The sequence below is a fragment of the Cnephaeus nilssonii genome (assembly GCF_951640355.1).
Source record: "Cnephaeus nilssonii genome assembly, chromosome: 16".
NCBI lineage: Eukaryota > Metazoa > Chordata > Mammalia > Chiroptera > Vespertilionidae > Cnephaeus > Cnephaeus nilssonii.
The window spans coordinates 21,472,675-21,500,544 of NC_137087.1; the positions used below are offsets into that span (position 1 = coordinate 21,472,675).

General features: G+C 41.4%; 1 protein-coding gene across 1 annotated transcript; it reads right to left on the reverse strand.

Annotated features, from left to right (window-relative positions):
* Positions 1–26,074, reverse strand: SUPV3L1 (Suv3 like RNA helicase). Its single transcript, XM_079793452.1, has 15 exons — positions 25,733–26,074; positions 24,216–24,293; positions 22,097–22,204; positions 21,030–21,144; positions 19,695–19,863; positions 17,908–18,019; positions 12,537–12,614; positions 10,864–10,955; positions 9,216–9,396; positions 8,580–8,673; positions 7,444–7,663; positions 5,894–5,974; positions 4,355–4,531; positions 1,271–1,419; positions 1–482 (listed from the first exon to the last, which is right to left on the reverse strand). Exons 1-15 carry the CDS (start codon positions 26,004–26,006, stop codon positions 47–49), a joined length of 2,364 nt encoding a protein of 787 aa, XP_079649578.1. The 5' UTR covers positions 26,007–26,074; the 3' UTR covers positions 1–46.
* Between the last annotated feature and the right edge of the window lie 1,796 nt (positions 26,075–27,870).

Below are 27,870 nucleotides of genomic sequence, written 5' to 3' on the forward strand. Positions count from 1 at the left end.
GAATTTTAAAATAGATATTTATTGGCAAAATAAAAATAAAATAAAACTAATCTGAATCAGGTTCCTTCTTCTTTCTTCTTGACCCTTTGGAGGTAGTCCCAGGCTCTGTCTTGTCTTTGCCATGCTCAGTCCGCTGTGTCAGCCACTCCTTCTGCAGCTGTTTCAGCATGTCTGCAGTGAGGAGTCCTTGCTGCACCAACCTGGAAGCCAGGGATTTCTCTTCCGCACTGGGGCTGGGTGGCTCAACAGCTTTATACCCTAAAGTTTTGGTACCGCGCATCCTTCTTCCTTGGCTCTTCAATGTTCCTGGCAAACGAGACCGGCTGTCTGCTGACATGTTCTCCAAATTCAACAGCCTTTGTGCCTCTGAAATTTTAATCAGTTTGGTGATGTTGTGTACACCCTCTTGGATAATGCCATCTAGCTCTTTCTGCAGGTCTCGAACAAGGTTGGCATCTGGAAACATATCTATAAACCGATAGCTGGGAAAAAGACATTACATTATAGCAACAGCTCTTATCACAGTCGCTGAACTACTATAATAATCTCAACGACGAAGCTAGATCTTGACACTGATTAATTCCAAATATTGTTTATGCAAAATTTGTTGTGTCTTTGCTCAACTTTTACTTCTGCCCCAACACACCTGAGGAGTACATCATTATGAGGATGGGTCACCACTCCCCCTGAAGTGATTCCAATATGCCCCCACGTGGGACATGCCCCCACTTTGAGTTACTGAGCTAGAGCGGTACAGCAGGCCCTCCAATAACATCGCTTTGTATAACACTGTCTCATCAGAACACTGATGAGATGCCATAGGAACTTAACTCTGGTTTATATCGATTAGCCTCTGGTAAAACTGGTTTTGTTATACATCCTTTTGCTTAAAGTCGCAGGACCATTAATTAAGGATTTTAATTGTACTTCTCAAATGTTAACATATAAATGAATCACCTGGGGAATCTAGTTAAAATGCAGAATTTGATTAAGTCTGATATTCTCTATTTCTAATAAGCTTCCACCCATTGAGTAGCAAGGATCTAGCGGACCTTCTCACCTACTTACCTTAACTAGAATACTAAGAATGCGTTAAGTCATTTTTGGAATTGGAATTAACCAGGCTCAACTGCCTTTATGGACAATAAACATAATATAGAGCACCCTGCAAATATGTGCCTAATTTGAAAGAGCAAAAGGCCATTTATAAAACCTTTGATTTGCCCTATTACTTAAAAAAATGAGAGCACATAAAGGAAATATTTGATACCTTAGCCACAGGTAAAGATCCAAGACATCATGAACAGCTTCAAGATCCATGAGGTCTTTAATATTATTAGGTGGATGTAATGGCCATTTAATATATCGGCGTAACCATGCAAAGGTCAAGGGCTCGTTCCTGCTATGCTGCCTGGCAAACTGAGAGAAGCAGAAGAAAAGGAAAAAGAATTCACTTAAGCCTGTGATTAGAAAAAAAGGAAGCACAACAAAATGTTAGCTGTGACTGTGTTTCAAGAGGCAGGATGCTTTCTTCTTTATACTTTTCTGTATTTTAAAGAACATTCAGTATTTTATAAAGGTAACTTTTTAAAAGGTGGGGGAATGACATCCTTCTTTTTACAAAATCAGTCCTCAGAGGCCATCAATGGCTCTTTTGAAGTTCAGTAATAATGGAGATCAAGGAAAAATCTCTAGATTTCACATTCTCATCATTAAACAGAACACATGAGCAACTGTTAAACTGTCCTTTCTCCTTAGTAAAATACTTCTGCTTCATTAGAATAACTTGAAGAATGGTGTAAATGGGGTCAAGACATGGGCTCAAACTCCATCCACGTCAGTCTGCAGCATTTAAGACTTTGTTCCATAAACATCAACCTTACACTAGCTAACTCTCTAACAAATGCCAGCTCTAAGAAACTATTTCCTAGGTCAGTGGTTGGCAAACTGCGGCTCACGAGCCACATGCGGCTCGCGAGCCATGGTTTGCCGCTCTGTTGACTAATGAGTTTGCTGACCACTGGGATAGGGGCTTAATCACAAGGAACAACAACAGCCTGTAATTATTGGAATCGAGTCTAGGTCAGTGGTCGGCAAACTCATTAGTCAACAGAGCGGCAAACCGCGGCTCGTGAGCGCACTTTGCCAACCACTGTCCTAGGTAAATACCTGGACAGGGAAGACTTCTAAGACATAATAAAAGAAAAAGAAAACAGCAAGTTGCAGAATCATTCATTATAGCATTTATGGGAAAACATACCCCCACAACAAAACTAGAATTCTTACATGTATACCTATGTAGGCAAATGCAACCGGAAAGGTCTGCAAGATTACATACAGACTGATAATAGTTATGCCACAGAACTAAGATTGGAGGAAGTAGCCCAATTTATCCTATTTGTAATATTTTAATTTTGTGCAAAGAGAAAGTATTTATGTATTATTTACGTAATTTAAAAATAATTTTGAATTTAGAAATAGAGTTGATAAAAACAGAGCTAATATGCAGAATGCTAAGGTCTATAACGAAATGGCAGCGGAACTACAACTATGAGTCAGAAAAAGATTCAAAGAGGAGACCTCTGGGTTTAGTGTGCTGCAAGGGAGAGCACCAGGGAGAGCAAGGGCCCAGAGAGGTGAGAGGACACAGCGGCCCTCTGTTTTGGTGAATTCTGTGCTCCTCAGAATTGTATCCCTACTCAAATGAGTGAAAAGAAAAGGAACCAGAACCCTGGCACCAAACTCATACAAGACAACATTGCCTGGCTTAGTGTCTTATGGTTAAGAAAACCGAATACTATTGCCACTACTAAACCCCTGGCCCCCCTTCCAAAAATATTACCCAACACCAATAAGGAAAAAGTGTATCATCAGGCAAAGACCCCCTTCCCTTGAAAAAAACTGTATTTAATTATTTTTGTTTTAGCTTCTTCACAAAGGCTACCATGTAAGCCCAAATACAAAGCAAGGGCTCTCCTTTCCTCAAAAAATTATTTGTAAGAAAAAGAGAGTCACTTTATATTTAAGTTTTTACATATCTACACTAATAAAAGAGAAAAATGCTAATTGACCATACCTTCGCTACGCCCACAGCCAATCAGAGCGAGTATGCAAATTAACCCAACAAAGATGGCGGTTAACTTGCATATGCTGAGGGACGGAGGAGTGAAGACTGAAGACAGCATAGAAGGGAAAGTGGAAAGCAAGGCGGCTGCTGGAGGAAAAGCACGTGTGGCCGCAGCGGTGGGTGGCGCGGGCAGGGTGGGGTGGGGCATGCAGCGGCAGCAGCGGTGTGCGCGGTCGCGGAGGCAGCGGCGGCGGGCGCGGCGGGTCGGGCATATGGGTCCGGGAGCACAGTGCGGCAGCGGCATGTGCGGCCGTGGAGGGGGCGGCGGCGGTGGCCGCGGGATCGGGCGCGGCAGGGCAGGGCGCTCTGTGCGCCCCGCCTGCCCCACCCCACCCCGCCCGCTGCAGCGGGAGAGGTGGGGGGGCAGAAGAGGTGGCAGTGGCGGGAGGGAAGCCCGAAGAAAGTCTTGCAGGAATCTTCCTGCAACGGGCCCCTAGTTATCTCATATTAAAGGACTAGAGGCCCAGTGCATGATTGAATCATGCACGTGTAGGGTCCCCTACACGCTATTGCTTTTGATCACGGGGAGCTGGGTGCCTGTCCGCTAGTGCACCAGGCCTTTCAGAAGCCTCCAGCGCAGCGGAGGCTTCTGAAAGGCCTGGTATCTGAGCAGAAAGGCATCCAGCTGCCACGCTTTTGCTTTTGATCATGGGGAGCTGGGTGCCTGTCTGCTGGTGTCTGAGTGGACAGGCATCCAGCTGCCACGCTTTCACTTTCGATCGCTGGCGTGGCGGAGGCTTCTGAAAGGCCTGGTGCTTGAGCGGAAAGGCATCCAGCTGCCACACTTTTGCTTTTGATCGCGGGGAGCTGGGTGCCTGAGCGGACAGGCACCTAGCTCCCACGCTTTTGATGGTCCGTGGCCACTGAGGGGGGCTGCCGCGGACACCTGGCTACCCTGCCGTTGAGAGGCGCAGCTGGGTGTCCGCGCAGGCCCCCTCAGCGGCCGTGGATCTGGCCTTGATCTGGCCGTTGAGAGTCGCAGGGGGCGGGAGTCCCACCCCCCTCAGTGGCAGCGGATCCGTGCCTCTCAATGGCCGGATAGGCCACCCCGAGTCCCGCCCCCCAGCCTCCCACCACCCAATCGTGGGCGTAGCGGAGTGATGGTAATTTACATTTTACTCTATTATTAGATAGGATAGTCTCCAATTGTTTTGAGTAACAAAGTACTGTTTGGGGAAAATACCTCAACCGAAAACAACTCAAAGTACCCTAAAGATGCAGGCTTACCTGTAGCAGTGAAGAGCAGACGAAAGGCTGCTTCTTGTTGATAGGGGCTGTGCAGAACACATACCTCACTCGCAGGCTTAATGGAATATGCTGGATCAGCTCTGCAGAAAACTTAAAATCATCCAGATTGCAGACAAAATACTGCCCATCAACTTGTGAAAAGTCTACAAAAATATCCTGGGGGGAAAAAGACATATTAAATTACTGGACTGCCTAACTGACAACCTCTTTAACCCATAACAGACTTCTAGAAAGGCCTGCTTTATTCATTGCCTCCTCAAGCTAATAATTCCTCCATAACCTTCCCAACCTAAAATACTCAGACAAAAGTCCCAAACGATTTTGAAAGTTTTCACTTTTAACATAAACTTCATAAATAGCAACTTCACAAAAACAGCCTATCCATTCATGTCCATGAAGTTAACTAGTAATTATCTGACATATCAACATTTTTATTTTTTATTTTAAATTTTCTTCTTGAGAATTTTTATGAGTTTATTTGAGCCAAAACTGATGACAGTTACAGGGAAGCAAGGTTTCAAATGCTCCAATTTTTTATTTTTCAATTATAGTTGATGTACAATATTTTATTAGTTTCAGATGTACAACCGTGATTAGACATTTAATAACTTATTAAATGATCACCTGATAAATCTAGTACCCATCTGACACCATACATAGCTATTAAAATATTGATTAAATTCCCCATGCTGTACTATATAGCCCCATGACCATAATTACCAATTTATACTTCTTAATCCCTTCATCTTTTTCACCAATTCCCCCCACCTCACTCCCATCTGGCAACCGTAAAAATATTCTCTGTATCTATGAGTCTGTTTCTGTTCTACTTGTTTATTTATTTTTAGATTTCCAAATATAAGTGAAGTCATATGGCATTTGTCTTTCTGACTTATTTCACTCAGCAAAATACCCATGTTGTTGCAGATGGCAAGATTTCACTCCTTTTTATGGCTGAGTCTTATTTCATTGTGCACATGCACCACTTCTTTATCCACTCATCTATCAATGGACACTTAGAATCAAAGGACAAAGAGCTTCCTAGACAAGAAAAAGCTAAAGGAGTTCATCATCACCAGACCAATATTAAAAGAAATGTTAAAGAGTCAAGAAGAAGAAGAAAGAAAAAGAAAGAAGAGGGAGAAGAGAAAGAAGGAAAAAAAGAAAATATCAAAAATATAAATACAAATGGATTAAATGTTCCAATCAAAAGATGCATGGTAGCTGAATGGATAACAAAAGACCCTCACATATGCTGCCTACAAGAGGCTCACTTCAGATAGAAAGACACACATACTCAAAGCAAAGTGATGGGAAAAGACATTTCACAAAAATGGAAACAAACAAAAAGCTGGGGAAGCAATACATATACCAGACAAAATAGACTTAAGAAACCCAAAATACTAAATCAAAAAAGACATGTACATCCATGTGCAAACACATTCATTGCAGCATTGTTTACAATAGACAACATATCAACACTTTTAGAAAAGAGATTTAAAGTGGTTTCCTACTTACAATGAGATTAGAAAGTGTTGTATCAGGGAGATGGTAGGCAAACATTTCAATCTGTTCAGCAGTTGGATGAAGACCAGCTGCCTTTAGTAAAAGAAAAAAACAATCATAAGTTGTGTTTTTTAAAGGAGAAGTTTTCCTAAGTTAATTCAAAATAAAGTCTTGAGTAAAATAGAGAAAAGCATCATTTTCCCATTTATTACCAATTAGGAAAGCTAATGAGATGATTTAATAAAACTAACCAATTATACCCACTGAGTAGTCAATCTTTTATTCACATTTTAATTATACAGTGTCTGGCATACATAAATACATGAAAAACTGGAGGTCAGGTATCTCTTTACCTGTATATTGCAGTGTTACGAGATGCCTACGGGTAAATATAAGCTAGGGGGGAAAAGGGAATGGGAAAGAGGATAAGAGTGATGTGAATCACGGTCGGTGGAAGAGAATGAGCACAAGAAATGAGGTGCTGTGCACAGGAGGGAAATGGTGTGTCATTATCAACTGCACTCTCAACAAAAGCTACAGAAATTATTTCAACCTCAGCTTTCCTCTAGGAACTTTTCCTTGCATTATCTCACTTACATTTCCCTTTACCCAGGGCCACTGAAAAATGAAAAGAGCCACATTTAAAAGATTTCCAGACAACTTTAAATTGTAACAGTTAGGCCCAGCTGGTGTGGCTCAGTTGGTTGAGCATCAACCAGGAGGTCAGTTGATTACTGATTAGGGCACATGCCAGGGTTTCGGGCTCCATCCCCAGTAAGGGGCAAGAGGGCGGCATCCAATCGATGTTTCTCTCTCATCATTGATGTTTCTCTCTCTCCCCCTCTCCCTTCCTCTCTGAAATCAATAAAAACATATTTTTAAAAAATTGTAACAGTTAAATTTAAAATATGTACACTTCTGTCTCATTAACTACATTTGTCCTTATGAGCTCAAATTATGTTGCTTAGTGCTGTTTTTGCCCCACACTCAAGGGTTTCTTCTACATTCAAGCTCCTGGCAAGTTTTCAGTCTGCTTACATAGCTGAGTGCCCACCTGAAGCAACTGTGCCACTACCCCACCTGCTGCTAGGTTATAGGAAGAACGAAAGGAAAATTAGGTTCACTAAACTTTTCAATCTGGATCTTTCACCCGCACACCATTCTCAACCAGGAGTCCCTATTCCTCTCCAAAGCAATAAAGTAGGGCTTTCTTTCTTAAATATATTTCTATTTATTTCAGAGAAGAAGGGAGAGGGAGAGAGAGATAGGAACATCGATGAGAGAGAATCATTGACCGGCTGCCTTTTGCACACCCCCCACTGGGGATCAAGCCTGCAACCCAGGCATGTGCCCTTGACCGGAATCAAACCCAGGACCCTTCAGTCCACAGGCCGATGCTCCATCCACTGAGCCAAACCAGGTAGGGTAAGTAGGGCTTTCTTGACGTAATTTTAATGGTACAAAATTTCTCTTTTGTTTATTTGTAACCGCGTGTCTGAGGCAAGAGTCTGGAGGGAGGGTGAAGGAAGGCATGACTGTCCTCCAAAGGGAATTAACCTCACCTTTATAGGTTCGACAGGCTTATTCAAAATTTCCTTTAATAAACGGAGGTCTTCTCGATTCATTGTTGTAACCTCTCCTTCTTTGTATTTCGAACTGAACCTACCAGCTCTGCCAGCAATCTGCAAGGCTTGAGAAGTGGTGATTGGTTCTATTTCCTTCTCTCCCTTTTCATTGATACTGGGCTTTATAAGGGAATAAAAAATAATTCTTCTTATGTTCCTGAAATAGAAATAAAAGCGATCTCACAGACGAAAAACTCTCCATCACTTGGGTCACTGCAGAAATGCTCACTCAATTCTAGTTTAGGCCTACTTGCAATCTTGCCTGTTGTTTTCAAAATAAGAAAAAGGTTTGTTGGTAATTCTTTCTTCCCTTTAAATAGTATTTTTCAACAACTGTGTAAATTTACTAATATTTATCAACTTGTACTTTTACAGTTGGTGACCTGTATAGTATATAAATTATACCTCAATAAGGCTATAGAAGATAACATTTTTTTACAAATAAACCACATGTTCTCAAGCGGCTTTTTTTTTTTTTTTAAATATATTTTTATACTTCAGAGAGGAAGGCAGAGGGAGAGAGAGAAAGAAACATCAATGATGAGAGAGAATCATTGATTGGCTGCCTCCTGCATGCCTACTGGGGATGGAGCCCGCAACCCGGGCACGTGCCCTTGACCGGAATCGAACCCGAGAACCTTCAGTCTGCAGGTTGACGCTCTATCCACTGAGTCAAACCAGCCAGGGCTCAAGCTGCTTTTAAAAGTTGGCTATTAACAGTTTGAATAGTTTTTTAAATTCATTCCCCAGAGGAATATTTAGGCTTAATACTGTTACCCCTACAAATAACAGCTAGCCCTACAAGCATAGTAGGCACTCACACAACTTGTTGGCTGAGAAACTAAAAGTAAAATAAGGTAATATAACAGGATAGCAGTGATAGAGGGCAGCACTCAAAGTCTGAGCGATGTGATACTTTCTTTTTACTCCCTTACCAGGTGTAAGCAAGGCAAATCTCAGATCTCTACGATAATACCCATTCTCCTAAGTGGTCATTATAATGCCAAATAGAAAATTTTTAATTGCCATCTAACCCACTGAATATCCATGATTGCTAAAAACAAATCACTTACAAATTAAGTCCCATGCCAATTGCATCTGTAGCTACCAGGATTTTGCACGGATCATCAGGATCATTAAACTTTTTTGCTTGAGCAAGTTTGGTCCCTAAAATAAGAAGTTTATGTTAAATCAGTGTTCTCAATCTTTTACTGTATCACACTAAGTGTATCTTGGAAACCCTCACCCCCTACTTTCTATTTTTATGGATAAAATTATTGTTTCAAAGTTATTTCTTTCTATCCTCAAAGAGTTACTTATCCTTTATTTCCACTCTTTTAAATATTCCCACATAGAGCAACACAACCCCACACCACACTAGCCTTCTCACTTCTGAAGATATGTAGTAACAGATTTCAGGACTACAATTTGAGGAATATTACTCAAGTTCATGGGTAATGACATTTCTGTAAGAAACTCTTTAATTCAAAATTTAAAATAACAGCAAATAATAAGAGCTAGAAATAATTAAAATATTTCTATCCCCACCAAGATAAACTAGAGAAACATTTATTTTATATGACCTATAACAAATTACTAATATATCAAGCATCTTAATTCAATATGTTTTACTGCGTTTTCTATACACATTCAACATAAATGGCAAAAATAAGATTTAATATTCTGTCACGATGAAAGCCAATAATTACCAGGTGGGAGACTGCCATATATAACAGCTGATTCCAATCCCCGAATTTCAATCTGTCGACTCACAGAATAAATATCATTCTTGCTAAAACAGACAATGCAGTCCCCAGGCCGAAGGTTGTCTAAAGATTCTAATGCATGATCCAGCACAGAAATGGGTGTAAGCCTCGTATAGTTTCGAACCTTTAATAAAGACATGATATTGTAAAATAACATACCAAACTCAATTTCATGTGACTAACAATTAAGTGAAAAACTTGCTAAAAACCAAAAACAAGGTCTGTTGTTTTTCAAAGGGAAATACAGAAAAGCATTTATTTTAATATTTATTGCTATTTCTAAATTAACTAAATGCTAAACAGTGTTTCATAAATTTTCAAAGCACTTTCATATACATTTGATTTTCTTCCCCCCCCCCCCCATTGATTTTAGAGAAACATCGATGTGAGAGAGATACATCAATTGGTTGCCTCCCGCACATGCTTTGATCGAGCCTGCAATCAAGGTGTGTGCCCTTGACAGGAATTGAACCCACTACTCTTCAGTCCAAGAAAGGACACTCTAACCACTCAGCAAAACTGGCTAGGACTACATTTGATTTTCATGGCAACTTGTAAGTTCAGAAGGGTTACTAACTGTTATTTTCTTTTATGAAAAAGTAAAAGAGAGCCCTATAAAAGATCAGGTCTGAAGAGGATTTTTCCAGTTCTAGCCTTCTACAATTTGCCTAAGAATACAAAACTAGTAACAGCAAAATCAAGACTAGAACCCAGAATTTCTTCTACTATATTTCTCTCCCTGAAAGCTGAACATAAAATTAAAGTAATGGACCAATTTTTAAATATTTCTTCATCTTATTATAGAACTCTGGTAAAGAAAACAAAAAGTAGGATTAAAAGAAAGCCAATTACTTCTTACGCTAGGAATTTGAAAAGGGATACAAACTATTTCTAGCAATTAGATGTATATCAAAGGCCCCAATTACCTGACATCTGAGACTTTAAAAACCACAAACTTTTGCCCTGGCCAGTGTGGCTCAGTTGGTTGGAGCAATGTCCCCGTATACCGAAAAGTGGCAGGTTTGATTCCCAGTCAGGGCATATACCCAGGTTGCAGGTTCGACCCCTGGTCAGGCGGAGGCAACGGCTAGCTATTTCACTCTCACATGGATGTTTCTTTCTCTCTCCCCCCTCCCATTCCTCTCTCTAAAATCAATAAAAATAAAGAAAAATAAAGAGCACTAACTTTTGCTGAACCTCAAACTTCCAATATTCCTGACTTAACCCTTTGCACTCGCTTGCTTTTTTCTCAATTCCTTTATTCTAATGCTAACCGTGTCGAGTCACATTCGACATCCGAGTGCAAAAGGTTAATTAATTCTAAAGAGATCTGCTGAAACTCCAAAAGGTTTTGTCAAGCGAATATGAAGATTCTCCTGTACTTTTAGAAGACAGGGTAAGATGGCCACTCCGCCAGAACTACCATTATGAGGTTAAATCAATTGTGTATTATCTAGTCAACTAGGAGGAAATAAAGCTTTCTTTTTAGTTAAGTTCTGATTTACCACTACCTGCGGCCTATGAAGCCACTGCCTGGGTACTCTGGGCTATGTGCTATGCCATCTTGAGAACAAAGCATATAATCTAGTACCTCCACTTCCTCCCCAGTCGTGTACAAAAGCTCAGTAACCAGGTCAATAGCAGCAGCTTCTCCACATAAATGAACCTCTTCAGCACAGAGTCCTGGTAAATGCAAAATCACAATTAAAAAAATTTTTTTTAAATAAAAGTAAATATGCAACACTTTACATAGCAAAAAATATATATTTTTTTAAGCCTCACCCGAGAACATTTTTTAATTGATTTTTTAGAGAGAGAAACATTGATGTAGAGAAAAATCGATCTGTTGCCTCCCTACATTCACTGACTGGGGATGGAACCCCCAACCTAGATATGGGCCCTGACTAGGAATAGAACTCATAACCTTTTGGTGTATGGGATGACACTCCAACCAACTGAGCCACTGGGCCAGGGCTAGCAAAAATATTTAAGTTTGTTTCTATTGCTTTACAATGTTACCAAATGTTTTCATAAATATTATCTCTTTGATTCAAACCTCAAAACAATATACTGGGCAAAGATTAACTACTTTTTTATAAACATCAGGGCTTTTAAACTGCTTTGGCCAAGGTGTTGAGTCTAGAGGGTGATGTCAGCCAGGACTAGTACCTGACATTTTATGATTAGTAGTGAACATTAGTTTCATACTTGTTTTTCAAATTAGCCTCCATGGAATCACAGAGGTTTCCTGAGAGGCTGGGGGCTGGAGGGTAGAAGGAACTCCAATCTCCTTACCCCTTAGCAGATCCGCTTTCATCCATTTTACATTGTTTCAATGAATACTCTATCTGGAAAAGAGTTCAGCTGTTTGTTTTTAAGTCTGAGAACTCTTATCCTACAATATGCTGATCAAAAATTCACTCCAGCTCTGGCCAGATAGCTCAGTTTAGTTAGAGCATCGTTCCAATACACCAATGTTGTAGGTTCAATCTCTGGTCAGGGCACCTACAAAGAACCAACCAATGAGTACATAAATAAGTGGAACAACAAATTAAAGTTTCTCTTTCTCTCTCCCTGCCACCCATCAATAAATTTATTTTTAAATTTTAATTCACTCCAATATAAGCATTAAAAATACTCATTCATGTCCGTGGACCTCAAAAACTCCACTTCCAGGAGCCTATCCTAAAGAAATAATAAAATAAATGAATAAAAAGCTATGGCCATAAGGATTTTATCATAGGCCATCAGGAGAAATCTCCAGAAAAAGAACTAAATGAAATGGAGGCAAGTCAAGGGGTGGACTCAGCAAGCACTATTAATATTGCAGCATTATTAATAACAGGGGAAGATGTTCAACTGTGAAAAAAATTATAGTACAGTTCAAGGGGGAATATGCAATATTAGTATGTGGTACCAAAAAAATGTCGGAAACAACAGAACTGAAAAAAGCAAGATACAAAATTATATATAGTCACAAAACTGGCATGAAACACCAAAATCTTAATAATGGTTGTACATATGGTGAGATTTGAATATTTTAACTTTAATTAAGTGGTTATGCTAATTTCATAATAGGAAAAAGAGGCTTCCCATTATTTAAATAATATTTAGAAAAGAAAACTCAACCCTTAGCTGACTTTTTTGTTTGATTTGTGTCAAAAAGGAAGAATCTAGCTGGCTCTCCTGGGCAACGTCCAGCAGATAACGCACCTCAGTGCAGGTGTCACAAAGCACAGGTTTTAGAGCGTTACGACCACCAACCTAGAAGTGCTCTGGTCCAGGCCCATCCTCTGGCTGGGTCTTTAATCATTTGAATTTCGTCAATCACAGCCACTTCATCTTAAAATAAAAAGTTATCATGAGCAACATAAGTACTTAAATAGTTTTGCAAACAAATTACACAACACCGAAATTCAAGCTTTCATCACCACCACAGTCATCACCACCACTGACCACTCAGTGCTTCTTTTCTGGCAGTCTTGTTCTCAGAGCTTTACAATTATAACTCACTTAATCCTCACAACGAATATAAAAGGAAAGTCATCATCTTCTTCATTTTACAGAAGAATAAACTGAGACCCAGAGAAGTTAAGTCATGGCCCAAGGTACAGTATGTACAGGTAAGTGTAAGATCAAAAAAACATGAAATTCAAACCCAGGCCATCTAGCTCCAAAGTCCAGACTGTTAACTACTCTACTCACTGCCTCACACATTAAGCAGGTTCATTTGTCCTATTTCTGCAATCTCAGGGGCAGCCTGGAGAATCTGCCTAATGAGAACTGACACACCTACACAGCAATAAGAGAAAAAAAGTCTCTATGCTTCCAGGAACCAGGAATAGATAGCCCCACGGTAAATGAAGCATCTCAGCCACCAAACCCAGACAGGTGTGAGGAGCAGAAAGGAGAGTGGAAAGTGTAATCCCCTGAGTTCCAACAATGCTCATACTTGGGGAATTTCAGCTCATCACTACGGCAAAAATTAGTGCTGAATTTTATTTTCTAATGCTTCCAACCATAGTACTCTATTCTTTTTCAGTCATATTAATTATATTTTAATTTTCTTCTCAAAATACCAAGGAGTTAAGAGCACATTAAAATTTTTTAAAATGTAATATGCCTGCAAGACATTTAAGAAACAAAAGAAAGTTAATTTTATACTGAAAAACCATCAGATTAAAATTTACTTATTGCATATGGGCATAAACAAACAAGATTAGAAAAAAGGGAATTTTCATTTATAAATATCTGTGCTATCTGAATTTTTATAACATACAACTGTTATAATGAACTAATTAAAAAAAAAACTACCCATTTACACAGAAAGTTAGGATTAAAATTAAAAAAGCAAACTACTAAATAGTACATAATTTGCTCTAACATGTAATATATAACCCCTATTTTATTTAATATACATACCCACAATTCACACATAAATATATGGATACACAATAAAAACACAGAAAAAGAATCCGAAAAATATATACCACAGGGTTAACCCTTGTTTATTCTGAATGGGTGGAATTGGGAGAGTATGTACTTCTTTCTTCTCTGCATTTATTTTTGAGTTTTCAATGTGAAGATATAATTGCTTATATCATAAAAAAAAGTTGATTTTCATAAAATATTTTCAAAATGACTTAACTAGTTTACTGCAGTGCTATTAATAGTGAAAGACTTTAAACCATTTAAATATTCTTTAATGGAGAAATGTATAATTTTAGTTATAAAATGAAATGCTATGTAACAGTTTAAATGAATAAATCTGATATATATATTTTTGACATATATGATTTTATATATATATGCAAAACAAGCCTAGATCTAAAAACTTGTATAGAATAAAAAGTGTGGAACAATAATACAATATGATAATCATGTAAATGTTTTAAAACATACAATTTATAGTGTTGACAGCAGAAAAGATATACACCAAATACTTGATAGCAGTTAGATCAAGAGGGGAAAGGGGAGGGGGGGTTGGGGGGTTACTGGAGGGATGAGGACACATATGTAATACCTTAATCAATAAAGAAATTAAAAATAAATAAATAAATAAATGAGGGGGAAAGGAGGTTTCGGTCAAGATGGTGGCATAGTAAACGCAGTACTCAGAATCTCCCACTACCACATCAAAATTACAATTAAACTACAAAGCAACCATCATTCAGAACCACCTGAAATCTAGCTGAATAGAAGTCCTATGACTAAGGATATAAAGAAGCCACTATGAGAAAGGTAAGAGGGACAGAGACACAGAACATGCTGGTCCCAAACCAGTTGTGGTGGATAAAAAATCAGGAGTGATATCTCAGCTGTGGAGGTCCCCCTGAGGATAAGGGGTCTCTGCCCCACACAGGACCCCCAACCCAGGGTTCCAATGCCAAGAAGATAAGTACCTATAACTTCTGGCTGTAAAAACCACAAGGGATTGTGGCTGAGCTGGAGTCCCAGGTAGTTCCTCTTAAAGGGCCAGTGCAGACTTACTAGGACACACACTCTCTCTGAGCTCTAGCACTGGGGCAGCAGCTCGAGAGGCACCAAGGACATACAGGGAGGAACTGAGTTGTCTGGCATTGGGATGAGAGCTGGAGGGGCAGATTTCCCCCAAATAGAAGTGCTGGCAGAGGCCACTGTTCCTTTTCTGAGCCCTTCCCAACAGAGCCAGCAGATGGGCGTCATATCTGAGTCTCCATCAACCTGGCTAACCCTGTTAGCCCTGCCCTTGTGATTTCCTAAGACTGCACCCCAACCAACTTTCAGGCCCACCCAAGCCCTTTCCCGTGGCTTTTCATTACAAATGGCCTCTCTCACCTCATGCTTTGGACTTTTCTAAAATCTCTTAAACAAGCAGCATCTGGCGTCTGCATACACTATACCTCCTGTTAAGTGACCCCAGACCCAGCAGTAGTAGCAGCCAGCCTTGGTTCGAAGCTTGGCTTCTCTTGGGCACCACCACGCCCAGTACAAATAGCAGTCATCTGGAGATCACTTTGTAACTCGTGCCCTGTGGCCCCAGGTAGGGCACAGACAGTAGCTGACCTTACACCTCCCGGAAGACCCCAGAGCCAGTGCTCCTAGTGGACAGCTTCAGACCACACCAGATTACAACCCTACCACCTCCACCAGCAACACACTCAAGGGGTGGACTCAGCAAGCACCAAAGCTCACTGAAGCAAGTTCCGCTCCATAGGGTTGGTTTCGGCACAGCAGATACTGTAGCCGATTGGCCTGGAGGTCAATCCCTCCCAGTGATGCCAACAGCAATCAAAGATAAACTATAAAATGACAGTGCACACAGCCCACACAGGGCACACCAGGAAGTGCCCAGCTCTGGTGAACAGGGAGGCTGCATCCCTCGGCCCTACAGGACACCTACCACACAAGGCCACTCTACCAAGTCCGGGAGATGTAACAGCTTTAGCTAATACATAGAAACAAACATAGGGAAGCAGTCAAAATGTGCAAAGAAACAGATCCCAAATGAAAGAACAGGGGAAATCTCCAGAAAAAGAACTAAATGAAATGGAGGCCAGCCAACTACCAGATAGAGTTCAAAACAATGGTTACAAGTATGCTCAAAGAACTTAGTGAGAACTTCAATAGCATGAAAAAGAACATAGAAACCATAAAAAATAACCAGTCAGAAATGAAGGCTACACTAACTGAAATAAATAAATCAGAGTGAATCAACAGTAGAGTAGATGAAGCAGAGAATCAGTGATTTGATACAAGGAAGCATGAAAAAAAAAAATCAGAACAGCCCTAGCCAGTTTGGCTCAGTGGAAAGAGCGTTGGCCTGCTGACTGAAGGGTCCCAGGTTCAATTCCTGTCAAGGGCACATGCCTAGGTTGCAGGCTTGGTCCCCAGTAGGGAGCGTGCAGGAGGCAGCCAATCAATGATTCTCTCTCATCGTTGATGTTTCTATATCTCTCTCCCTCTCCCTTCCTTTTATTGAAATCAATAAAAATATACTTTAAAAAAACAATAAAACATTGAAAAAAATCAGAACAGCAAAAAGAATCCAAAAAAAATGAGGATAGTGTAAGGAGCTTTTGGGACAACTGCAAGTGTACTAATATTCACATCATGGGGGTGCCAGGAGAAGAAAACTTCCCTAACCTGGTGAAGAAAATAAACATATAAGTCAACAAAACACAGAAAATTCTAGAGGCCCGAAGGACACATCATAATAAAAATACAAAAGGTTAAAGACAAAGAGAAACTTAAAAACAGCAAGAGAAAAGCAGTTAGTTACCTATAAGGGAATCAGATTGTCCGCTGATTTCTCAACAGAAACTTTCCAGGCCAGAAGAGACTGGCAAGAAATATTCAAAGTGATAAAATGCAAGGACCTACAACCAAGATTGCTCTACCCAGCAAAGCTATCATTTAGAATCAAACGGCAGATAAAGGACTTCCCAGACAAGAAAAAGCTAGAGTTCAACACTACCAAACAACTATTACAAGAAATGTTAAAGGGTCTTTTTTAAGGAGAAGAAAGAAAAAAAAAGAACAAAATATGAATAATAAATGCCCATAAAAAAGAATGAAATCTTACTGTTTGTGACAGCATTGGTGTTATGCTAAGTGAAATAAGTTAGTCAGAGAAAGATAAATACCATATGATTTCACATATATGTGGAATCTAAAGAACAATATAAATGAACAAACAAAACAGACACAGACTCATAGATACAGGGAACAGACTATGACTGGCAGAGGAGAGGGGGATCAGGGGACTGGGTCAAAAAAGGTAAAGCGATTGAGAACTACAGATGAGTAGTTACAAAACAGTCACGGGGATATAAAGTACAGCATAGAAATAGTCAATAACAGTGTAATTAACTGGTGTCAATTGGGTACTGAAAATATCAGGGAGAACACTATATAAAGTATATGACTGCTGCCCAGCCGGTGTGGTTGAGCATCATCCCATGCACCAAGAGATCACCTGTTCAATTCCTGGACAGGGTGCATGTTCAAGTTGCGGGCTCGATACCCAGTAGGGGGCGTGCAGGAGGCAGCCAATCAATGACATTTCTCATTGATGTTTCTCTCCCTCTCCCTTCCTAACAATAAATAAAAATATATTTTAAAGAAAGTATATGATTGCCTAACTACTATGCTAGACACCTAAAACTAATACAAATAATACTGAAAACAAAAAGAAGGGGAAAAATTGAACTGAGGATTAGTACAAAGATAACTTCATAGCTACTAACATTTTTGTTCTTTTAAGAGAAAAAGGGAAAGAATATTAAAAAAGCAAGCATGACAGCCCTATTCGGTTTGGCTCAGTGGATGGAGCATCGACCTGCGGACTGAAGGGTCCCGGGTTCAATTTCCAATCAGAGCACATGCCCAGGTTGCAGGCACCATCCCCAATAGGGGCCGTGCAGGAGGCAGCCGATCAATGATTCTCTCTCATCATTGATGTTTCTATCTCTCTCCCTTTTCCTTCCTCTCTGAAATAAAATAAATAAATAAATAAGCAAACATGACAGAAAGTTTTAGGCATTCATTCTCTTCTTTGTCTCAACTTAAATTTTTTCACAATAAAAAACATTTCATATGTTCATCAATTTAAAATTTTTTAAAAATACTGTTTTTTTAAATAGTGTGTACATACAAGGAGTTGTAACACTGCACATCTCAACAGTACAAGCAACATGGGTAGCCTGTTTCCCATCTGTCTCTATTGACACGCGCTCTTCACCTGTTACCAAGTCACATGGCACACCCTAGAATGACAAAGAAACCTGGAATTACTTTCACTTTGAAAAGAATAGCAAAAAGAAATTATGGATGTTTGATAAAGTATTCTCTCCATTATGATCAAATTTATTTGTCTAATAGCTGAAACAAAATATTCTCAATCCTTTAAAAAATATTTTTAATAAAAAATAAAAGTTGAAATCTTACTGTTTGTGACAGCATTTTGTTACAAAACCTACGTAAAACTTGCAAACACCTCAAGGCAACTAAATTCTCAGGTAACAAAAGCATGGGAAATTATAGCAGTTTCACTTTTTAACTTTGTATGTTTCTGTTCTATTTCAGTTTATTAAAATAAAATGAACATGAATTATTTCTATATTAAAAAGTAATATTATAAATAAAATTTAAGAGTGTACAGTCTCCCCAATATAATTCCTTGAGAAGAACCAATATCAATGCTAAGGTGTATCAGAGTGATCAATCACCCTGGTTCGCCCAGGACTGCGGTGTTCCCAAGGGTGAAGGACTTCTGGTGCTAAATCTGGGAAACGCCAGGCAAACTGGGACAGCTGGTCTCCCCAGTGGCCTGAAACTAATCATGAGTCAACATCAGACATATCCAAACGGAGTGACAGTTTACAACACAACTGACCTGTAGTCGTCTTCCAAAATGTAAAGGTTATGAAAGACAAAGGAAGACCAAGAAATTGCCTCAAATTAATAGAAACTAGAGATATGAGGATAAAAAACGTGCGAGTCCCTGAACAGAACCTGGAGGTGGGGGGCAGTGAGGGCAGGTGCAAGGGGAGTATTGTTATTGGACAGTTGGCAAAACTTGAATATAGAGTATGGATTTAATAATAGAAGTCTATCAATACTAAATGACCTGCTTTAGATAAATATCCTGTGGTTATATAAAGAAAGTCTTTGTTCTGAGGAAATACTTTTTAAGTATTTATGGATCAAGAGATAATTATGTATGAAAATTACATAAATTACTCAGAACAAAAAAATAGAGAATACAAATTACCTACCAAAACTGGTTTATCCCACATTATAGTCATAATAAAACAATGAATCAAATCTTAGCCCATTTAGTAAAACGATGCCTTAGACCACAGGGCATTCAGTCCTTTTCAGGTTTGAAAAGGTGGCTTCAGTCTTTATCATTAGTTCTAGTTGATAATATCAGAGGGCTACTCTAACAAAGGGTAAATTAAACATCATAACAGAGTAGTGGTTAATTCTGAGGGGGCAAAGGAGGTGTTCACAGAGTTTCAACTATATCAATAATATTTTATTTCTTAAAAAAGTAAATAAAACAAGTATGGCAAAATGTTAGAATCTGACAGGAACTGGGTAGTGGGTTCAGATTATTTGCATTATTCTCAGCATATCTCTGAATATGTGAAATATTCTGTAACAACATATTTCATTCATTCTAATATGCACATTATTACAAGATACATCTTAACAATTGATGCCATATTAGGGTTCAGTTGGCAGTACTTCTTATTTCTCAACTGTACATAAAATAATGGCACATCTTACAACTGATGGCTTCTTAGGTGCAATGAAATATGGCAATTTTTGTTAATGAAGGGCATACTACATATGCACTCCACCCTCCCATCTTCCTTCTTACCCAACCTCCACACACAAAATTAACAAGGAGCAAATATTTGGTAATATACTGACCTCAGCATTACTCTTTTCGAAGATCTCATGTGCCAATAATTTTAAAGGACCACAATACACTCCAGATTTTGCTGACAAGTATTTTTGGATTGCATGGTAAGTCTTTCCACTGTTTGTGGGGCCTGAATGGAATATTATCTTCCGCTGTATGGCTCTGGCTTCTGGGTACCTAAAAGATGAGTAGGCAAACAGCTTAACCTTATTAATTTCAAAATGCATCTTGGCAAAGTCCCAATTGAAAAAAATTCCAATGAAACATTCTCTTAACATTCACAAGGTAACATCTTTTAAAAAATTAATTAAATGACACGTGTCATATCTACATTAAAATTATGACTGCTTTCCAAGAATGACATTTACTAACTAGAGGACAGAAAAATCCAAATGCATATTAATTTATTGGATACTTTTGCCACTGTACAAATCCTTTTTCCTCTGTAGTTACTTAAAATAAATTTAAACTACTATTAGCTCCATAGGTATGTTCACATCACTTCCACAGCTCTAAGCACATGACCTTATGAGCAAATATTCCCAGGCTTCTCAATTTCAACATATATACTATGATGACCGAGTCTTCTGTTTCTGGCCATGAGGAGTGGTACTGGGCTTGCCCTCCCACCATAAACAAGTACAAAACACATGCAGCAGCTGCTTGGGGACATGGACAACAGGTAGGGCAGGACTGCAGGCCCTAGAAGGGGACAGTTGGATGAGCCCTGCTGCACCCCAGTAGGAAACAGGGAGGTGGAACCCAAGCAAAGTACGATGGTCCCACTGAGCTGAGCAGCCGAGATCCAATTCTCAGTTGCTGAAGCAGCTGAAAGTTAAAGAACAGCGTGTGGAAGAAAAAAAGGGTGCAGTAAAGAGGGAGCCTTGAAGCCTGTGTGGGAGTTCCCTGTAGGTCCTTGGCCCAGGGCGGGGCTGAACATGGGCAGCACCTAGCAGAGAACAGCTTGCTAAGGGTGTGAGCGGACAGTCTCAATGAGGTGGCAAAGTACTAGGAGATATTGGGGTTCTACAACAGTGGTTGTGAGAGAGCTCATTACCACCCCAGACATTCAGCAGAGACACCAGAAAGGCCACACCTGAATTATAAGGACAACACCCTAAAGTAAGGGCTACTGTCGATTTGCAGTAATAAATCTTAAAACCGAGCTGGGTAGATAAGGGGAGGCACCAGTTTATTGCCTTCCAGAATTAACTGCCTTTTCCTAGGGAAAACAACACAATCTAGACTCCTCATATTTGACCATCCAGAATATAATTTAAAAAAATAATAATCTCCCAAGATTAGAAACTGAAAATTTCAAATCCACAAATGAAGGAACTAACCAATTAGGTGGTATTCTTAAGTCACTGATTTTACGTAGATCATCCTTACATTCCAACACAGGAAATATCTGTTTTGCATGTCTCAAGAAAAATGGAAATAAATCATCCACATGAGCTGGAAAATAAAACACTGCATTAACAGGTGCAATCTACATGTTACCCATAACTACACTTTTTTCTTAGTGAGCTAAGTTTCAGGGACATTACCAGGATCAAAAGAAAAACCCTGGAGCAAGGAACTCTACCCTTTTCTGAGATCTGCTTTGTCTTACATGTTCCTCCCAATTCACTTAGATTTTCTAGGAAAAAAGAAAATTGGCTGCCAACCACCACGTTCTACTTATCCAATGCAAGCAGGTAGAGGTCAGCATTGGTAAAAGTTAAGTTAAAAAATAAAGAACCTGGAAATATACATTAGAAAGAAGGCCTGTGGTTAAAGAAATGCAGGTGCAAACACTTGTTAAACTACAGAGACCACTGTAAAACATGAACGTGAACTGATTTCTCAGCAAGAAGTCTCCACACCTTGGTGGCTCTGAGGGTGAGGCTGTGTGTCCCATTCTGCTTTGTATCCAGGTTCTATCTCAGTTCCTGGCACAGAGTAAAGGTCTAATAATCAAACACATTTAAAATATATAATCAAAACCAAGCTGCCTATGGGAACAAAATAATGATGTTCTTACTTTTTTCTTTTATGGCAAGAACTCTGTCCTGATGCGGGGTAAAGAAACAGTGGCAGAAACAGATGGAATCTGCTATGCATTAATTCTACCTGGTATGAGAGTTCATCCCACTGGGGCCTATATTAGCACATAGTGAAGAGCAGATGGTAACAGATCAAACCTGCCTCCAGTCTAAGACATATGGGGGATTTAATAACTAGCTCACGGGCCCAATATAAAAGCAACAGGACCCAGACAGCCTCCTATGCAAGCACTAAATTATTTACAGAAAATGTTAATAAGGCCTATTCTATACAAATAAACCCTGACTTCAGAAATAAACATGAAGGAAGGAAATAGAAAGTATGTTCAACAGGATTTTTAAAAATCTCTATAAACACTTGCCTGCACTGAAGCAAATATCATTCAAAATAATGTGAATGTCCACATCCAAGGAATGAGACTGCAGGATATAATTTCTAAAGCTTATGAAAGCTTGGTGGAAGAGACGAGCTGCAGGAAATACAAAATCAAAATAGGCAGGGCTTAAATTCATTTCATTTGTCATTTTAAAAAGTATATATACACATGACACCTAATTAATCAAAGTGACCCCCCCCCTTTTTCTGATCAGATCTGGGCCAAAACTGAAATCCTAGCACATGAAGGAAAGCTGAAACACAGCTCTTTGCTACATGTCTGGCTCACCGCATACATCTTGCCAATCTCCTGCTCAGATAGCAGAGATCAGGGATATCCTCTGATCACAATGATGTACTTATTAGAGGCCCGGTGCATAAAATTGGTGCACTGGGGGTGGGGGTGGGGGGGGTCCCTCAGCCCGGCCTGCACCCTCTTGCAGTCCAGGAGCCCTCGGGGGATGTCCAACTCACGGCTTAGGCCCACTCCCAGCAAGCAGTCGGACATCCTTAGCTCTGCCCCAGAGGTGGGAGAGGCTCCCACCACCGCTGCTGCTGCACTCACCAGCCGTAAGCCTGGCTCAGGGCTGCTAGCTGAGCAGTACTCCCCCTATGGGAGCACACTGACCACCAGGGGGCAGCTCCTGCATTGAGCATCTGGCCCCTGGTGGTCAGCGCGCATCATTAGCAACCGGTCGTTCTGCCATTTGGTCGATTTGCATATTAGCCTTTTATTATACAGGACTAGAAGCCCGGTGCACGAAATTCGTGCACGGCAGGGGGTTGTCCCTCAGCCCAGCCTGTACCCTCTCCAATCTGGGACTCCTGGAGGGATGTCCGACTGCCCGTTTAGGCCCGATCCTGGTGGGATCGGGCCTAAATGGGCAGTCGGACATTCATCTCACAATCCAGGACTGCTGGCTCCCAACTGCTCTCCTGCCTGCCTTCCTGATTGCCCCTAACCGCTTCTGCCTGCCAGCCTGATCACCCCCTAACCACTCCGCTGCCAGCCTGGTTGATGCTTACTGCTCCCCTGCCAGCCTGTTTGCCCCCAACTTCCCTCCTCTGCCAGCCTGGTCACCCCTAACTGCCCTCTCCTGCAGGGTTGATCACCTCCAACTGCCTTCCTCTGCCGGCCTGGTCACCCCTAACTGCCCTCTCCTGCAGGGTTGATCACCTCCAACCACCCTCCCTTGCAAGCCTGGTCCCTCTCAACTGCCCTCCCTTGCAGGCCGGGTGCCTCCCAACTGCCCTCCCCTGCTGGCCATCTTGTAGTGGCCATCTTGTGTCCACATGGGGGCAGGATCTTTGACCACATGGGGGCAGCTATATGGTGTGTTGCAGTGATGGTCAATCTGCATAGTACTCTTTTATTAGATAAGATAGAGGCCTGGTGCACGGGTGGGGGCCAGCTGGTTTGCCCTGAAGGGTGTCCCGGATCAGGGTGGGGTTCCCTTGGGGCGTGGGGCGGCCTGGGCCAGGGGCCTGTGGTGGTTTGCAGGCCGGCCAAGCCCCCTGGCAACCCAAGCAGAGGCCCTGGTATCTGGGATTTATTTTCCTTCTACAATTGAAACTTTGTAGCCTGGAGCGGAGCCAAGCCTGGGGCTCCGGCAGCCATTTCTGTGGCAGTTAATTCACCTTCTACAATTGAAACTTTGTTGCCTTAAGCGGGTGAGCCCGGCCAGGGTGTACGGAAAGCTTTGCTTCCCCTGTTGCCGCCGGCAACCCTGGCCTGCTCTCTCAAGCTCCATTCTGCCGCCATTTGTTTGAATTTGTTTACCTTCTATAATTGAAACTTTGTAGCTTGAGTGGAGGCTTAGGCCTGCAACGGCTATGGAAAGCTTGGCTTGCTCTGTTATGTTACCTGGGAAACCTTGCTCTCTGTGGCTGTAGCCATCTTGGATTGGGGTTAATTTGCATACTCGCCCTGATTGGCTGGTGGGCATGGCTTGGCTGGTGGGCGTGGCTTATGTAGCGGAGTGATGGTTAATTTGCATATTACCATTTTATTAGAGAGGATGTCCAGTACACACAGGTGTTACACCATACTCACAAAGCTATAATCTAAAAATAAACTATCTCTAATGGAATGTCATTAGCATTACCATCGAGTCCATAATCAGCACCCAGTTTCTGAATTTCTTTCCTCTTGTAAAACTGGTCTAAGATCTTCTTTACTTCATCTGGAAGAAAGATATCAAAATTTAAAATCTGTGTAATATTTGTTTCCTAAATAGAGAATGCCTAAAGAACAAAACAAAACCTGAAGTCCTAACACTCAACGCAGCAGTCTACTGAGTGTTGCAAGAACTTAAAAGGTTTTATTTGGTCACAAGCTCTTTTTGAATTAATAGTGAGATGGAGCACCTAAAAATTATAAAGTCAAACCATGCAACATTCCTGTTCCACCGCAGAGGCGTAAGCAAGGTGCTACAGGGTTAGAGATTGCCTCCAGCCTCCAGCAGGCCACTTTTACATAACCATGTTCTATTTCGTTTACTTACAACCACTATGAACATCTAATAGTGAGCAGCTTACAAGGTATCTAGAAAAGACAACCAATACTACAAGGACCAGACCATTATGCTTTTATGCAAATAACTAAAGGAGCCAAGGATGGCCAGCCTATGTGGCTCAGTGGTTGAGTGTCGACCCATGAACCAGGAGACCACGGTTCCATTCCCGGTCAGGGCACATGCCTGGGTTGCAGCTGGGTCCCCAATGGGGGGCGTGCAGGAGGCAGCCAATCAATGAAGCTTCTCTCTCATCCATGTTTCTATCTCTCTATCCCTATCCCTTCCACTCTCTCAAATCAATAACAACATATATGTAAGTACATAAATAAGATTAAGAAAATAAAGCATCCAGGGATGACCTTTAATTTGAAGAAGATGGCTTTAGGAAGAACAGATTATACTTATTTTGTTCTAGATGGCATAACTAAAGTCAATGGGAAATGAGGGAAGCAGATTTCAGTGGAATTTATACAAGAGCTTCCTAGCAACCAGAACAGTGAAAAGGGACTGGCTCATGAAAGTGCCAGCTGCTTGTCAATGAAAAGTACTCAAGACTTAAATGACTGTATTTCCAAGGTGATGGCAGAGAAATCACTGTACTGTAGGGGAGGTCGAATTCGATGCCTGCTGAAGTAGCATGCCGCTATGAATCAATAACATTTTAAATATTTTATTAAAGTATTTGATATTAATCAAGCTGAGATTGTACTGTCATTGAACACGTTAAAATATTACTGCATTATTCTGTAGAGAGAAACATTTTACTGACCCAGCCACACACTCTGCATTCCTGGGAATGTGGGAGGCAAGTAGACAGCCATGAACAGAATAATGGGCAAAACTGGGAAAACAAGGACCTCACCCACAGTGACCTTTCCTCTCCCGGCATATGGCTGGTCATATGGTTTAAACCCCCCGGACCTTATCACTGGTGATCAGACCCCCTGACCTTCCATATCACTGGTCATGAAGCTCAGACTCCCTGACCTTCCTACCGCTGGTCATTCGGTAGACCCCCTAGGAGAAGCAACAAAGGACTGAAGGGTGGCCTTTTGCGACTCTGGGAACCTTGCAGGACAGACAGCCCCCCGCCGCCCAGCACTCACTCTTGTCCAGGGGACGGGTTAGCTCGGCCCCCACGTCGCCATCCGCGCTGGGGCCCTGAGGTTTCACCGCCAGCGGCACAAACAGGGACGTGTTTGGGGCTTTGGAACCTCCGGACGCAGAAGAGGAGGCGGAGGCCACGGCGGGAGTGCGGCCCAGAGGCCCAGGGACGGGCCCGCGGTGAGCGCGGAGAGCGGAGCAGACGGCCGCCCGGTGGCCGGCGCGGCGCCCCGCCGGGAGCCGAGCCCACAGCAGGGCACACCGCGGAAAGGACATCGAGAGCGCAGGCCCTCCCGAGCGCGGCGGCGGCCCGGGGACACTGCGGCGGCCGGTGACGCACACCGCCAGCGCCTGTTGCCCGGAAAGACCCAGGCCCGGCGCGGGAGCTGCCCAGGGAAACGCTCGATCAAAAAGAAAAAGTGCCGGCAGTCACATTGCTCAAAAGGGGGAGGAAAAGATTAGGCCAGAAAACTAGAAAAGGTGCGTTCTTGTTCTCTCTCTCATTAGATATCGGGGCCAGCTTTCTCTAAAAAGAAAAAGAAAGAAAAGGATCAGGCACCTTTGGGGAGGTCACAGATGAGAAGCGGGGGCCTGCGAGGTGTCACGTGACGCAAGCTGGCCGGTGCGTCTTTAGAAGCACGTGGGCAGCGCCGCGAGCTGTGTGGTCGGGGTGGACGGAGGAGCAGATTTCCTGTGCTGTGAACTGCAACACTTTTGAAGAGCATTTCCCCAAAGGTTTCTTGTGTTTACTCGTTTTCTGATAGAGAACATAACTTGATCTGCCCTACAGGAATGTTGCCAAGGTACTTCGTTGGCCTACAGTTTCTTAGGTAATCAATCCCCTGGTATGGCCCGCGTGTAAGCACTTACCCATTAACGCGGGCAGTTTGTGTACATCATCCAAGCAGCCGGTATGTCACAACTGCGTAGCAAAAATGTGTCCTCTGCACCCGGGCCAAAGTTCAGTTTCATTTGCACTGGTTGGATACTGTCATATGAGGTGGCAACATATTAAGTTCAAAATATGCTGTTAGATTTTCTACCTTTCAATTATACTTAAAAAAAAATTAGGATCTTGCAACTTGAAGGAATGTGTCGTGTAATATGTGAATATTGTGTCAAGTAAAATTCCAATAACAACTGGTTATGTGCCTTTGATTCACAGAATACTTTTTAAACAGTGTTACAAGAGTATTACATTTGGACCCATACATTTTTTTTAAAGGACATCTTTAATTTTATAATCACTAGGAAAAGTTAGGTTTAGCAATTTATTCAGATATTGAGTGTGTATATGATAAGCACAAAGTATACCAAACAAAACAGACAGCCCTTAAGAGGCTTAAATCCATTGAATTCGTCTTTTGAGTGCGGTAAAGCAGAGTCCTGGAGGTGTGCACAGCACGCCGTGGCCGCACAACGAACGGACATCTCTTTGCCTTATAGATGGAGATGCTGTCAAGCCAGCTAGGCCAGGAGAGCCTTACTAGAAGTTAGCTGGATTGTACGGAGGGTGGGTAATTCTCTGGAGTCTGGCAAAACGGGAGCTGAAGGTGTTTGTAATAGGGAATTTAAGTTTCATCCTGGAATCAAATCACTATGATTTTAGATAGGGGAGTGATGTAAGAATTGTGCTCATTGGAGAGCCTAAGAAAGGATGCATTATACATATTTAATGATGCACATTTTCTTCACTATGCCTTTGTCTAATTGGAAACTTAAAAAATATGTTACATTCCAATCCAGGCTAGTAAAAGCCCCTGAGGATTTCCTTTATATACTACATGCAACAGATACAGCTGAATATAAAAGGAACATAAAGACTACTGACTCACAAAGTAATTAGAATTGAGTATTCCAACTACTTCATCCATACTAAAGGGTTCCAGAATATGCCACTGTGGCATAAAAGTTTTAAATATTTGAGTTCCTAAAGTCCCTATCTGCCTGAAAGCAGAGCCTCCCAAAAGAACTCAATTATCATACATCTCTTTGGGGGAGCAGCAAGGGGAGATTAACTCTGCACCAGACAGACCTAAATAGACTGTGGCACAAAACTATCCTATCTACCATCTATTTTCCTAAGAACCCATGTATTTTTCCTGAAAGTCATTTGCTTTTCCATGTCCTTTCTCCCCCC

Coding starts and splice junctions, on each gene's coding strand:
- SUPV3L1 (XM_079793452.1), bottom strand. CDS start 26,006: ATGTCCTTTCCGCGGTGTGCCCTGCTGTGGGCTCGGCTCCCGGCGGGG. Junction 10,956..12,536: donor CTGGACCAGAGCACTTCTAG/GTTGGTGGTCGT, acceptor TGCATTTACCAG/GACTCTGTGCTGAAGAGGTT. Junction 5,975..7,443: donor AGCCTGTCGAACCTATAAAG/GTGAGGTTAATT, acceptor CTTTTACTAAAG/GCAGCTGGTCTTCATCCAAC.